The sequence below is a fragment of the Danio rerio genome, chromosome 6 (assembly GCF_049306965.1).
Source record: "Danio rerio strain Tuebingen ecotype United States chromosome 6, GRCz12tu, whole genome shotgun sequence".
NCBI lineage: Eukaryota > Metazoa > Chordata > Actinopteri > Cypriniformes > Danionidae > Danio > Danio rerio.
Genome location: NC_133181.1, coordinates 767,334 through 781,481, shown reverse-complemented (window position 1 = coordinate 781,481; position 14,148 = coordinate 767,334). Strand labels below are relative to the sequence as shown.

Here is a 14,148-nt window from a genome sequence, read left to right as displayed (position 1 = left end):
CTCTGCTCGACCAGTGTACTCAGCGCTGATCTCCACTGTGTTATCAGTGAGACTGTTCATGTTTTTATTGCATTATTATCAGTTATACTGCATTAGTTAATATGATTCAATGTTTTCTATTTAATTTGAAACACTTTTAAATAAATTAGGAAATTAGGCTCAGTGGTTAGCACTGTGACCTCACAGCAGGTTCCAATCCGGGCTGGGTCAGTTGGCATTTCTTTGAGGATTTTGCATGTTCTCCCCATGATGAAAGATGAATGTATAAATCACCCATGGCAAATTTAATGTAATATACTTACATATTTACCTTCAGCATGGCTCTCATTGATATTTGGTTTTTGGCCCTTCATACAAAAAGGTTTGGGCAGCCCTGATCAAGATTCACTCAGACTCTGAAAAGAGACTCGCAGTCGAATACAGAGTTCAGATCATCATAAGAGACTCTCAGGTTTAATGAAGCTTCTGAAAATCACATGTTGTCTAGAAGCTTGGTTTACTGCAAGAAATATATGTTTTTCTTACTTGTTTCAGCCTGATCTCACGAGAAAACGTAAGTATTTTACGTTTTGCCAGTTTAGTGGCTAATTCGTACGAATTTGTACGAGTTCAGTCGTACGAAATGGTACGATTTTAAAAAGGAGGCGTGGCACCTGACCCCACCCCTAACCCCAACCGTCATTGGGGGATAAGCAAATCGTACTAAATTGTACGAATTAGATCGTACGAATTCATACGAATTAGCCACTAAATGAAAAAGTTACGAGTTGCCGTGAGATTGTGTTGCTTGTTTCTAGTCCTTATATCGAAAACATTTTAAAGCAAGTAGCATTTTCTTGACAAGCACAAGATATAGTGTTGTTTACAGACATAATGAGTCCAAATAAAGTAAGTTTTTCCTGAAAATAAGCAAAATAATCTGTCAAGGGGGGAGCGGGGGGGATGTGCAGTCTTATGTCAAAAGGAAAACAAGATTATTTTGCTTGTTGTGCGGAAAAACACAAGACAAATATTTTTATGTGTCTAGAAAATGCTCATGGTTTAAGAATTTGTAGATAATTTGACTAGAAACAAGAGTAAAAAAAAAAAGTTCATTAATCAATAACTCACCCCAGTGCAAAGTACCACTGACTCTCATGTGAACACTCACTAATGATTGAGTTTGACTGTGCTGAACACACTCCTGCTGCTCGATGACTGTGTTATGTTACACACAATTGAGAATTCTTTCATCATTGACTCTCTCTTTACGTGTTTCAAACCTTTATGAGTTTCCTTCTTCTATTGAACACAAAAGAAGATATTTTGAAGAATGTTGGAAGCCTGTAACCATTGACTTCTATAGTATTTGTTTTTTTACTGTAAGTCGATGGTTACTGGTTTGCAACATACTTCAAAATATCTTCTTTGGTGTTTAACAGAAGAAGGAAACTCATAAAGGTTTAAAATCACTTAAGGGAGAGTAAACAGTGAGAAAGTGTTCACTTTTGGGTGAACTGACCCTTTAATTCCTGTTTTACAGTATGTACTCCGTGGTCATTTCAATTATCAGCAAAACATCCTGTACTGAAGCTGAAATGAAGAACATTGAAGGAGTTTTCTATAATGCTGACAGTATCATCATGTTAAAGGGGGCAGTTCACCCAGAAATGAAAACTTTCCCAATCATTTACTCAATTAAGTGGTTGTAAAACTTTAATCATTTACACTACACAACATGCTTTTCGTATTTAGATTTTGTGACTTGTTTCCAGTCCAGATATCTAAACATTCCTGAATCAGGAAGCATTTTCTAGACAAGCAAATAATATAGTGTTGTTTTCAGAAATAATGAGTCAAAATGAAGCGAGTTTTCATTAAAACAAGCACAATAGACTGACAATGGGGGAAGCAGAATCATCTTATGTCAAAAGAAACATAATTGATTTAGCTCACCCCATTGGCAGATTATTTTTAGGGTAACGTTTTACAATAAGGTTCATTAGTTAATGCGTTTACTAACATTAACTAATCATGAACAACACTTCAGTGCACTTCAGTACAGCATTTATTAATCATAATTGAACATTTACTAATGTATTATTGACATCCAACTCCATGCTTGTTACCATTAGTTAATGCACCATGAGTTAACATGAACTAACAATGAACTACTGTATTTTCATTAACTAACGTTAACTAGCATGAACAAATACAGTAGTAAATGTATTGTTCATTGTTTGTTCATGTTAGTAAATGCATTAATTAACATTAACTAATGAACCTTATTGTAAAGTGTGGCCATTTTTAGATATTTGGGCTAGAAACAATACAAAATATATTAAAAAATTGAAGTAAGAAAAGCATTTTTTGCAGTGAAGAAACTCAAACAGGCTTAAAGGATGAGGAAATGATGACGGAATGTAAATGTTTTGGGGTGTACTGTCCCTTTAAACATCTCTACAGAGCAGCAGCCAGTAAGTCTCCATTAAACTCTATGCAGCACCAGTAGAAATCTGTCAGTCGTCAGTGTTTATTGTCTGCTGGCGCTCAGCGCTGATCCCAGAACAGTGATGAAGCGATGGACGTCTGTGAAGGAGTTATAGAGCGGCACCGGAGCCACACGCAGAACATTGGGCTCTCGCATGTCACACTGAAACACACACACACACACACACACACACACACACACACACACACACACACACACACACATGCATTTTAATTCAACATACACTTAAATGAATAAGTGTGTTTGATGAGTACATACAGCGACTCCTCGTTTCTCCAGCTCCTCAAACACAGCTCTGATAGGACTGCTGAAGCTCAGGGACAGCTGGCAGCCTCTCTGCTGAGGGTCCGACGGGGTGATGATGTGCACCGAGGGTCTGTCTGGATCTGACGGATCTCTGCTGTAATAATGGCGGATCAGAAACTCCAGATAAGCCGTCAGCAGCACCGACTTACTCCTCAGGTCCTTCATGGTGGTCTGATTGAAAATCTGCACAGAACAAAACACAGTGATGGTTACTGATGGTTGTCGGCGTGTTGTATGACGGTTATCAGTGTGTTGTGTGATAGTGTTGTATAACGGTTGTCACGTTCTATTGTGGTTATACTGTAACATTGCACTGCATTATGGTTGTCAATATGTTGTATGAAGGTTGTCAGTGTGTTATGTGATTGCTGTTGGATTGTTGTAGGAATATTGTCAGTATGTTGAATGATGATGAACATCTAATGGTTGCATTGCTTCAGCATACTGCATGATGTTGTCAGTATATCACACAATGGTTCTCTATATTTTACGGTGATAGTCATGGCAGTGGGGTTTATGTATGTGTTGCGTAATGGTTGGCAGTTCATTGTATCATGTTCTCAGTATGTTGTATGACGGTTGTTATCAGTATGTTGCATTATGGTTGTCAATATATAACTTATTCACAGCTCAGTGGTTAGCACATCATGAAGGTCACTGGTTCAAGTCCCGGCTGAGTCAGTGTGGAGTTTGCATGTGCTCCCCTTTCTGGCGTGGGTTTCCTCCAGGTGCTCCGGTTTCCCCCACAGTCCAAACACATGCGCTATAGGGGAACTGATCAACTACACTGGCACTGGTGTATGAGTGTGTGTGAATGAATGAGTGTGTATGGGTGTTTCCCAGTACTGGGTTTCAGTTGGAAGGGCATCTGCTGCGTAAAACATATGCTGGAATAGTTGGCGGTTCATTCTGCTGTGGCAACCCCTGATTATTAAGGTACTAAGCTGAAGAAAAATGAATGAATGAATGAATGTACAATGGTTGTATGTGTGTTAATGAGTGTGTATGGGTGTTTCCCAGTGATGGGTTGCAGCTGGAAGGGCATCTGCTGTGGAAAAAAACATATGCTGGATAAGTTGGCGGTTCTTTCCGCTGTGGCGACCCCGGATTAGTAAAGGGACTAAGCCGAAAAGAAAATGAATGAATGAATGAATGTAGGGTTGTAAGCATGTTGTATGAAGGTTTTCAGTGTGTTGTCAGTATTTTGTGCTGTGTTTATGAGAGTGTTGGGTGATGTCTGACCTCTAGACTGGCCTGTAAAGGACACACCAGTAGGATTGGCTGATTGGACAGACGAAATCCATTAACACCAGGCTGAAGATCCATTTCTGCAGGAATATTCATTCACAAACACAATCACTGGCCTTTATAGAAATAAAAAATATATTTCATCACCCAAGTTCATCATTAACTCTTTGTAATCTTTTGATTTTATTTAATTTGCCAGTATTTTAGAATGTATGAAGTTGATTGTAAGTCTTTAGATTCAGTCGAAATCTGTTAAAATGGAACATTATTAGATTTAATTAGCTAAAATATATGAATATGGTATAAATATATCTAGTACAAAAATCCAGATACAATTAGTTAAATATTACGATTGGTTCACTTAATAGTCGGGGGTATAATGAATGCCGCTTTATACTCCACACACGTGTTTTAAACTAACGAGAAGCATTTAAAACACATTAGATTTATTGATATTATTACATAAATCTTCTTTGTATTTGTGTTATTTCTGTTTAGCTGACAAATATCAATCACACAGTGTTTAATAGTACAATTATGTTAAAAGTACGTAATCAAATGGGTGGAAATTTTAGGTAACGCTTTATTTTGATGGTCCCATTGAGTATTAGTGGCCTGTCTGCTTAACATCTGCTGTTACCTTCGACAGACATTTAACTGACTATTTTAGATTAGATTAGATTCAACTTTATCGTCATTACACATGTACAAGGCAAGCACATAAAGCATTGACTATAAGAAACTTTGCAAGTACATGTCAACCTACACTAACCCCAACCCCAACCTAACAGTCTACTCATAGTCTAATGAGAATTAGCTGTCATGTAGATGCAATTTAACTTAAGTTTAACAAATGTACCATCAAATAATCAAATTTTATATGCAATCAGAATACATAAATCTTATTTTTTAGGCCTGGATGTTTAATTTTGAGTGTCACAGGTAGTAGTGCAACCTCATGTGTGTCCACAGGGTGTCAGCAGAGAGCAGACTCTTGATTAACAAGCCCTCAAAACTACAGCGAACATATCTGTATTTGTGTGTGTGTGTGTGTGTGTGTGTGTGTGTGTGTGTGTGTGTGTGTGTGTGTGTGTGTGTGTGTGTGTGTGTGTATGTGTGTGTTACTGACTGATCAGAGCCGAGTTCATACCGTTATTCATGAGGAATCTGGTCTTCAGGTCATGTCCCCACCAGCCCGTCAGTCTGATACACACACACACAGCATTGGAGTCTTTCACTTTGCTTCATCTGAGTTCGCATGTGTGTGTGTGTGTGTGTGATACTCACGCAGGTTTAATACTATGAGCGTGTCTCTCGTGTATATATGCACCAGCCAGTCCACCGGCCCCCGAGTTCATATACTGAATAAAACACACACCACACATACCACAACACATTATGAATTATGATATTATGCACATTTAATTTATCACAGACAGAATAAATACACAAAAGCAATGAAAAGCAATCGTAAACACATGAACATGTCCACATACACACCTTATAAGTGCACCAGCATGCAAAATCCACATTCCAGTCGTGAAGTCGCAGCTCTGCGTTCCCTACAGCGTGCGCACAATCAAACCCTACAAAACACCCCTGAGCACACACACACATATACAGACACACACACACAGATCTTCAGACATAAGAAACTTTTTTTAGCATCTTGTAAAGGAGCAATATTATGTTTATTATAATCAGACTTGATGCAGAAACACTGTGATTGACATTCTCCCTTTGCAGGGGTCATCAGAGGGGGAAAGCCCCGCCCACTAGTGCCCACCTCTCCATCTCATTAGCATAACAGCAGCCCTGAGTGAGAAGCAGCCGTCTGTCCATTAGCCATTAGAGTGTTTGAGCTGCTGAAGATGATGTCAGCATAGACTAAGAGGATTATAGATGTGGAGTTTTAGATGAAGCAGGAGCGACATAGACTGACTGAAGCATCAAGCACACACGCACACCTGACCAGCACTGTCAACACAGCTAGTGTTATACATCTGACACGATGCTGATGCATGGTCATCTGTAGCCCCGCCTTCTTATCAAAAAGAGCACAATCTCATTTGCATTTAAAGCGACCAATATGCCACAATCAGGATCAAAGTCTGAAAGGGTCAGTTTCAGAGAGCTGGAGAACATCATCTGTGTGCTGGTCTCAGCTCAAACTCAAACACACACACACTAATCACATCAGATTCTAATTTTGACGTCTTGTATACTGGTCACCTTTAAGTTGCAATGCTTAATTACATATTTAAAACAGATGAGGTCACCTTGCTGTGTCCCGCTGTGGTGATGGTCTCCATGTCGAAGAGTTGACCGCTGTAATACTGTACGCCGCTGAGCATGACCAGAGCGATGGATTCTCCCTCCCGCTCGATTAGAGAAACAATGTCCTCCGTCCTGATCACGTCTTCGCCCTGAAACACAGCACTGTCACTGTCATCACACTACACTAGCTGCGTTTCCACCTGCAATATCACATTAGGTAATGCTTAATGGAAATGCCAAGATGTACATCAAGTTTTAAATGTGCATTGAAGGGCTCCTGTTTCACCCCTTCCTGTGTCTCCAAAATGTGTCTGTAAATGAGTTTAAATTTTGAGGACCTTGTAGCTGTTTTACCCACATAGCAAATGTTTTCTGGCCCAGCTCCGGGCCACACAATAGCTTTTTCCTCAGCACAAGTACTGCAAAGAATGACGGTCAGGGATTAAAGACAAGGGCCATACATGGGTCATAACCGGCACGAATCTCAGCCAATTTATCACCCTTAACTAGCCCTGAACTGGGCCAAAACAGGTTATTGGTACCGATTCTCAGCCATAAATTTATACTTTAACCAGAAACCACAAAAACCGAGCCATAACCCAGCCTAATGTTATCTAAACAATGTGAAGTTTGCCGTCATGCATGCAGTGCCATCACTGCCATGCATGGCCCACATTCGGCTGACATTATGCATGCCAGTGCCGGAAACACGCCAGCACTGCCATAATGAGACCATATTTGGGCCAAGTCCGTTTGCTGTGTGGGCAGTTGCCTGTGCCTTTAAATGCAAATGAGAGCTGTTTCTCCTTGCAAAATTAAAAAAAAGAGACTTGTTGTGTATTCTATCAGTCCAATAGGACAGTGAACACATTATACTGCACACACCTCGGTCCAAACAGCTTACAAACGTTGATTTTGCATCATACCTGCTCTTTAATTAACACTTATGTGCACAATTGAGTTGGATAAACTTTTTATTTGATAAAAAATATGATGGAAACACATTTAGTTATTAAAGTCTGCACTTCAGTGATGTAGTTTCGGATTTGACAGATGTAAATGTGTGTGTAATGGTCTTTGGGTCAGTAATGTTGGTCTGCAGCTCTCCATGTTTCCAGCTTTACATTGTGTCAGATGTGAAATCTTGAGGTGATTGTAAAAGGCCTCAGCTCTCAGTCATCACAGTGCTTTAGTATTCTTCTTCTATTATTATTCCCTGCAGAACTGTCTTGAGCAGCTGTCTGCACTCCTGTCTCACGCTTCCAGAAGCCACCGCAATTAATGCGTTCATTGCGTTTGGTCTTGGTCTTCTGAGGCGCAGCCCATCTCTAAGGACCTGAAGTGGGACACTCACATAGACTCCGTTGTCCAAAAAGCTCAACAGAGGATGTACTTTCTTCATCAGCTGAGGAAGTTCAACCTCCCAAAGGAGCTGCTGAAACAGTTCTACACCTTGATGATAATTGTGGAACAAACATCCCTACTGGCCACACACTTTTATACACATATACACTTATTTAACAGCACACTTTACATGGCAAATTGCACATAACAGCGGCACATATAACATTGTATATAGTAATATAGCTCTCTACATACACTTGTCTATTTGCATATTTTTGCATTCATTACTTGCTGCTTTTATATATATATATATATATATATATATATATATATATATATATATATATATATATATATATATATATATATATATATATATATATAATCTGTTTATTGTCCTGTCTCTGTAATTCTGTTGCAGTGTAGAAGCTCAGTCACCAAAACAAATTCCTCGTATGTGCGAACATAACTGGCAATGAAGCTCTTTCTGATTCTGATTTAAACAGATGCTCTACTGAGAAACGCTGATTTAATCGTTAATGTTTTATGGCATATTAGAGTTTTGTGCATAAATCTTCGGCTCTTTACCTGTCTGGGTTTGATGATCAGCATGCTGTCAGACATGTTCAGTCCTCGCAGGCGGATCTGAGACTCGATGGCGTACTGAAAGATTAACACAAACGCTGAAAAACATGCTTTTACCATATGATTGATCAATGACTGAGTGATGCTAGTGTTTTTTTTACACACATGGTCTGATGGAAAGGCTTTGTCCTCCAGGAGAATCTTATGGCGCTTTGGAGTCGGTTTGTAGAAGGAGAGCTGACAGGAGTGTTAAAAGAAAAGAAGATTATTAACAACCTTTTTTTTTTGTTATTGTTTCATTTTGTTTATCTTAATATTGTATTTTCTGTTATATTTTTACCCTTTATATATATATATATATATATATTTTCAAATCACTGATTTCAATGATTGACTCAGTGAGTCTCCAGTAAACAGCTCACTGATTCAAGTGATTCATTGAGAGTGAGTCTCCAGTAAACAGCTCACTGATTCAAGTGATTCATTGAGAGTGAGTCTCCAGTAAACAGCTCACTGATTCAAGTGATTCATTAAGAGTGAGTCTCCAGTAAACAGCTCACTGATTCAAGTGATTCATTAAGAGTGAGTCTCCAGTAAACAGCTCACTGATTCAAGTGATTCATTGAGAGTGAGTCTCCAGTAAACAGCTCACTGATTCAAGTGATTCATTGAGAGTGAGTCTCCAGTAAACAGCTCACTGATTCAAGTGATTCATTGAGAGTGAGTCTCCAGTAAACAGCTCACTGATTCAAGTGATTCATTGAGAGTGAGTCTCCAGTAAACAGCTCACTGATTCAAGTGATTCATTAAGAGTGAGTCTCCAGTAAACAGCTCACTGATTCAAGTGATTCATTAAGAGTGAGTCTCCAGTAAACAGCTCACTGATTCAAGTGATTCATTGAGAGTGAGTCTCCAGTAAACAGCTCACTGATTCAAGTGATTCATTAAGAGTGAGTCTCCAGTAAACAGCTCACTGATTCAAGTGATTCATTAAGAGTGAGTCTCCAGTAAACAGCTCACTGATTCAAGTGATTCATTGAGAGTGAGTCTCCAGTAAACAGCTCACTGATTCAAGTGATTCATTGAGAGTGAGTCTCCAGTAAACAGCTCACTGATTCAAGTGATTCATTAAGAGTGAGTCTCCAGTAAACAGCTCACTGATTCAAGTGATTCATTGAGAGTGAGTCTCCAGTAAACAGCTCACTGATTCAAGTGATTCATTGAGAGTGAGTCTCCAGTAAACAGCTCACTGATTCAAGTGATTCATTGAGAGTGAGTCTCCAGTAAACAGCTCACTGATTCAAGTGATTCATTAAGAGTGAGTCTCCAGTAAACAGCTCACTGATTCAAGGGATTCATTGAGAGTGAGTCTCCAGTAAACAGCTCACTGATTCAAGTGATTCATTGAGAGTGAGTCTCCAGTAAACAGCTCACTGATTCAAGTGATTCATTGAGAGTGAGTCTCCAGTAAACAGCTCACTGATTCAAGTGATTCATTGAGAGTGAGTCTCCAGTGAGTTTATTAGTAGTTTCTCATTATATCTGTACTTTTACTAAAGTGGCTTCATTCATTAATTTGTAATTTCACTTTAATGGAATTTAAAATCATTTTAATGACTGAATAATAACACTTAAATCATATTCATGCTGATTAAACTGCCTTTAAAAATTAAAAATGTCAGATGTTTTTGCATCTGTTTTTACCATCAGAAGGTGCAGATTGACGGTCAGTCCATTCATCAGAGCCACTTCTTCAGTCTTAGCCCCTGATTAAACAGTGAAACACACAGACAGTAAAACACAGGCTTTACTGAGGGCTAAAGTCCTGTACTCTGTTTACCTCAGCATACTGCAAAAAGGCTTCTCTGAGTTTTCGTTTCAAGTACAAATATATCAAAATTCTTACAACAAGCAGCGTTTTCTAGACAAACAAACCCTGTTGTGTAGATTTAAAAGATAATACGTTTTTCTGTAAAACAAACAAAATAATCTGCCAATGGGGTCAGCAGCAGAAGGAAAAAGAAGATTTACACTTTTTTTTTAAGAAACTCTCATTTAATTTGGACATACTATTCCTTAATACAAAACTATATTTTTTGCTTGTCCAGAAAATACTAATTAACTCTTAATTACCCACAATCTTGGCCATCATCTCCTCCAGGGTTTCCTCAGCCCAGGCCCAAGGTCGCGACCCCTCCGTGTGGCCATGAACGCCTCTGCAAACAACAAGAGGAGGGGTTTTTGTTATCAGTAGTCATTATTATTTTAACTGCACCTTTAACTTTAATAACTATCTTTAATAGCATAACTTAAGTAACTATATTTAATAACATTTCACAGTTTGTTTTTAATACATATAAATAGCTCAGATTTGACTCAGCCTACTTACATCTTAATTAACAGTAGGTAGACGGTTATTTCCTAATTTATTATTGTCATTTATTTAATACTTTTACCTTATTATTTATCCACTTATTCAGTGTATAATCATGTTTTCCTGATAATTTCATGTTTGGTGAATTAAAGTAGTGTGTGATTTTTATGGTGTTTGTGTAGGTCTACAACTTATTTATATTGTAATTACAGTGACTGACCTGAGATGAACCTAATTAAGCAAAAATAAATAAATGAATGATTGAATAAATAAATAAATGAATGAATGAATGAATGAATGAATGAATGAATGAATGAATGAATGAATGAATGAATGAATGAATGAATGAATGAATGAATTTGCCTCAAACTCAAACTTTTTTTATTAGTTTTCTTTACTTAATGATTGGATTTGCTCAAATGTTCCCAGATTTGGCACACCTTTTTCACAGTACTTTTAGATTCCAGACAGACTCACGTTTTGGCCCATTTCTCCAGTTCTTCATCAATGTATTTTTTGGTGTTTTTGGGCTGAAGGCCCAGTGAATTCCCAGCGAAATAAATACAGTCTTCTGAGCTGTCCACAAGAGAGAGATCCACTGAAACAGACAATCAATCAGCTGATGTGTCAGTGATATGATCATATACAGTGTTCAGCATGAATGAGTTCCCCCATCACAGATCTCTTTTAACACTGAGTCACAGTCCAAATATTACTACACAAATATATATGTTTAAAAAAATCAAGAGAAACATTTAAAAAATGTAGTTTAAACATATTTTATTTTTAAAATAAAGTATTATCTTTCTATTCCTAAAGATGTTTGGTTTGAGGGAGAGGTTGACCGTTTCTCTTCAGTTTAGGCTTAAAGTTTGAGTTATGTACTTCTATGATTCTAATCTAACTGTTATTCTCTTCTGATTTTGAGAATAGTTTATAGTTTGGGTTGGGTTTTGGGTTAAGGATTATGTATGAATTACATTTTTGAACAAAAGTAACGTTCCAGAAACAACATAAATGTTAATCCAGGATCACACTGTACTTCGCAAAATCACACCGAGCGCTCATTAAGGGTTGATGAATTACTATATTTGAATGTTTTAGATTTAAAGACAGCTCTTACAGCTCTTGATTTTATTTAACTTTTAAAAGAACAGCACTTTTTATATTCAATCATTTAGGGTTTATTTTAAAAAATCTTCCTGTGCAGTGCAGTGTTAATGTAAGGTGGTCAATTATATTAAATGTTTTTTTAACTCTAGCTGAATAATTGGACGTACTACACTGCTGTATTTTAATACTGGTCATTATGGTGGTGCTTGGAGAGACAGATATCTTTTGAGGTGGGAAGTTTAAGAACCACCACATTAAATGATTTCATCCAACCAATCAGAATTAGGAGTTTTCTGAATTTTTAGACATTTTAGACTAGAAACAAGACAAAACTTCTAAGTAAGAAAATATTTTTGGTTGCGGTGTGTGCATTAAACTATTTAATACCCTAACCACCACATCAAATGATTTAATCCAATCAATTTGGACTAGAAACAAGACACAAACTCTAAGGAAAACATAATTTACTTACTTACTTACTTGTTTATTTATTTATTTATTTATTTATTTATTTATTTATTTATTTATTTACTTATTTTGCAGTGTGTGCATCAATTGATTAATCGATCTATCTATCTATCTATCTATCTATCTATCTATCTATCTATCTATCTATCTATCTATCTATCTATCTATCTATCTATCTATTTATCTATCTATTTATGTATTTATTTATTTATTTTTGTATTTGCAATGTGTGCATTAAACTATTTAATTGAGTCTAGCATTTAATATTTATTTTTAGATAAAACGTCTGATAAACCTTATATTTTTTCCCAGTGTGTGCGTCAACTGATGTAATTGCACACCTTTCAGCCAATCAGAAGCAAATATTTTAAGAATTTTTAGATATCTGCACTAGAAACAAAATGAAACACGAGAAAAACATGTAATTTATTATTATTAATTAATTAGGCACATGTGCATGAAACGATTTAATTGCAGCAATTTCAACCAACCAGCATCAAGAATTTTATAAATTTTTAGATATATGGTCACACCTTCCAGCCAATCAGAATCCAGCACCTGCTCAGCCGGTCTCTGAAACTCACCCTTGGACAGCTGGGATGTTTTAGGGATGATGAAGAGTTCTCTCAGGTGTCTCAGATGATCCCGCTGGTCCAGATGTTCAGCCAGCGTTGGAGACGTCGGGCTGCATTTCAGCTTCTCACAGACGCTCAGGATCCGCTCCATCATCTCCACAGAACCATCAAATACTGCAGCGGATCAGACTTTCCGCTCTGCACTTTGACCCGAGCGTAAACACATCAGATCTGAGCTAATGATTGCTGGAGAGTTCATTATTTCCTGCATGATTCAGCTCTTCCTGATTCACTTCAGTTTTACTTCTGCTTTCAGACTAAAACCAACCAGACCAGAAGAGTCAGTTAGTCGGCCGCGTGCAGAAGAGCTCAGACTCGCATTTCAATCTACAGCATCACATTACAGCTCCCACATCAAACATACTAAAGTAATTCACAGTGTTTTTCAACAACAATAAGTTTTATTTTACTGTATATATCTTTGTTAATGAATGCACAAGTATACTGTAGTATACATTAAGTTTTACTACAGTAAACTGTGATGTATTATAGTAGTATAATTACATGCCCTAATGTTGTGGAAAACTACAGCATTGGAACATTTACAACACAACTGTAGAATCACCACAACAGTTCAATTACTGTAGTTGTTGTGTTACCATAGCAACTGTAGAATCACCACAACAGATCACTTACTATAGTTGTTGTGTTACCATAGCAACTTTAGAATCACCACAACAGATCAATTACTGTAGTTGTTGTGTTACCATAGCAACTGTAGAATCACCCCAACAAATCACTTACTATAGTTGTTGTGTTACCATAGCAACTATAGAATCACCACAACAGATTATTACTATAGTTGTTGTGTTACCATAACAACTGTATCACCACAACTGACTAGTTCAAGTCCTTTACTGTAGTATGGTTCACAAATACAAATCTACAAATATATTAAAATATTATATTGTAAATATGAATGTTATTTTAGATGCAATTAAAAATGTTTTAATAAACTGACAAAAATTCCCAGAATGTTAAAACAAATATATAAAAATATATACAAAATATATCAAATATATCAAAAATTATATATATAATATAACATATGTAATATTATATTATATTATATTATATTATTATATTATATTATATTATCAAATGAAACCACAAATATTTCTTAAACTATCTAAAATTACAAAACTTCATCTTAATACTAAAATCAATCAACTAAAAATAAACTTAATTTAACACACACTCTGTGAAATTTCAACAGCATACCCCCCCCCCCCCCCCCACCCACCCCAAAAAAAAAACAACTCCAAAACACATTCATGTATTAGACATATCTTAAAGGCACAGTACAT

General features: G+C 36.9%; 1 protein-coding gene across 1 annotated transcript; it reads right to left on the bottom strand.

Moving 5' to 3' along the window:
* Positions 1 to 420: 420 nt before the first annotated feature.
* Positions 421 to 12,959, bottom strand: kynu (kynureninase). Its single transcript, XM_009302082.5, has 13 exons — positions 12,791 to 12,959; positions 11,103 to 11,223; positions 10,385 to 10,467; positions 9,956 to 10,017; positions 8,417 to 8,488; positions 8,255 to 8,329; positions 6,325 to 6,471; positions 5,546 to 5,644; positions 5,333 to 5,406; positions 5,196 to 5,248; positions 4,040 to 4,125; positions 2,750 to 2,980; positions 421 to 2,632 (listed from the first exon to the last, which is right to left on the bottom strand). Exons 1-13 carry the CDS (start codon positions 12,933 to 12,935, stop codon positions 2,513 to 2,515), a joined length of 1,368 nt encoding a protein of 455 aa, XP_009300357.1. The 5' UTR covers positions 12,936 to 12,959; the 3' UTR covers positions 421 to 2,512.
* Between the last annotated feature and the right edge of the window lie 1,189 nt (positions 12,960 to 14,148).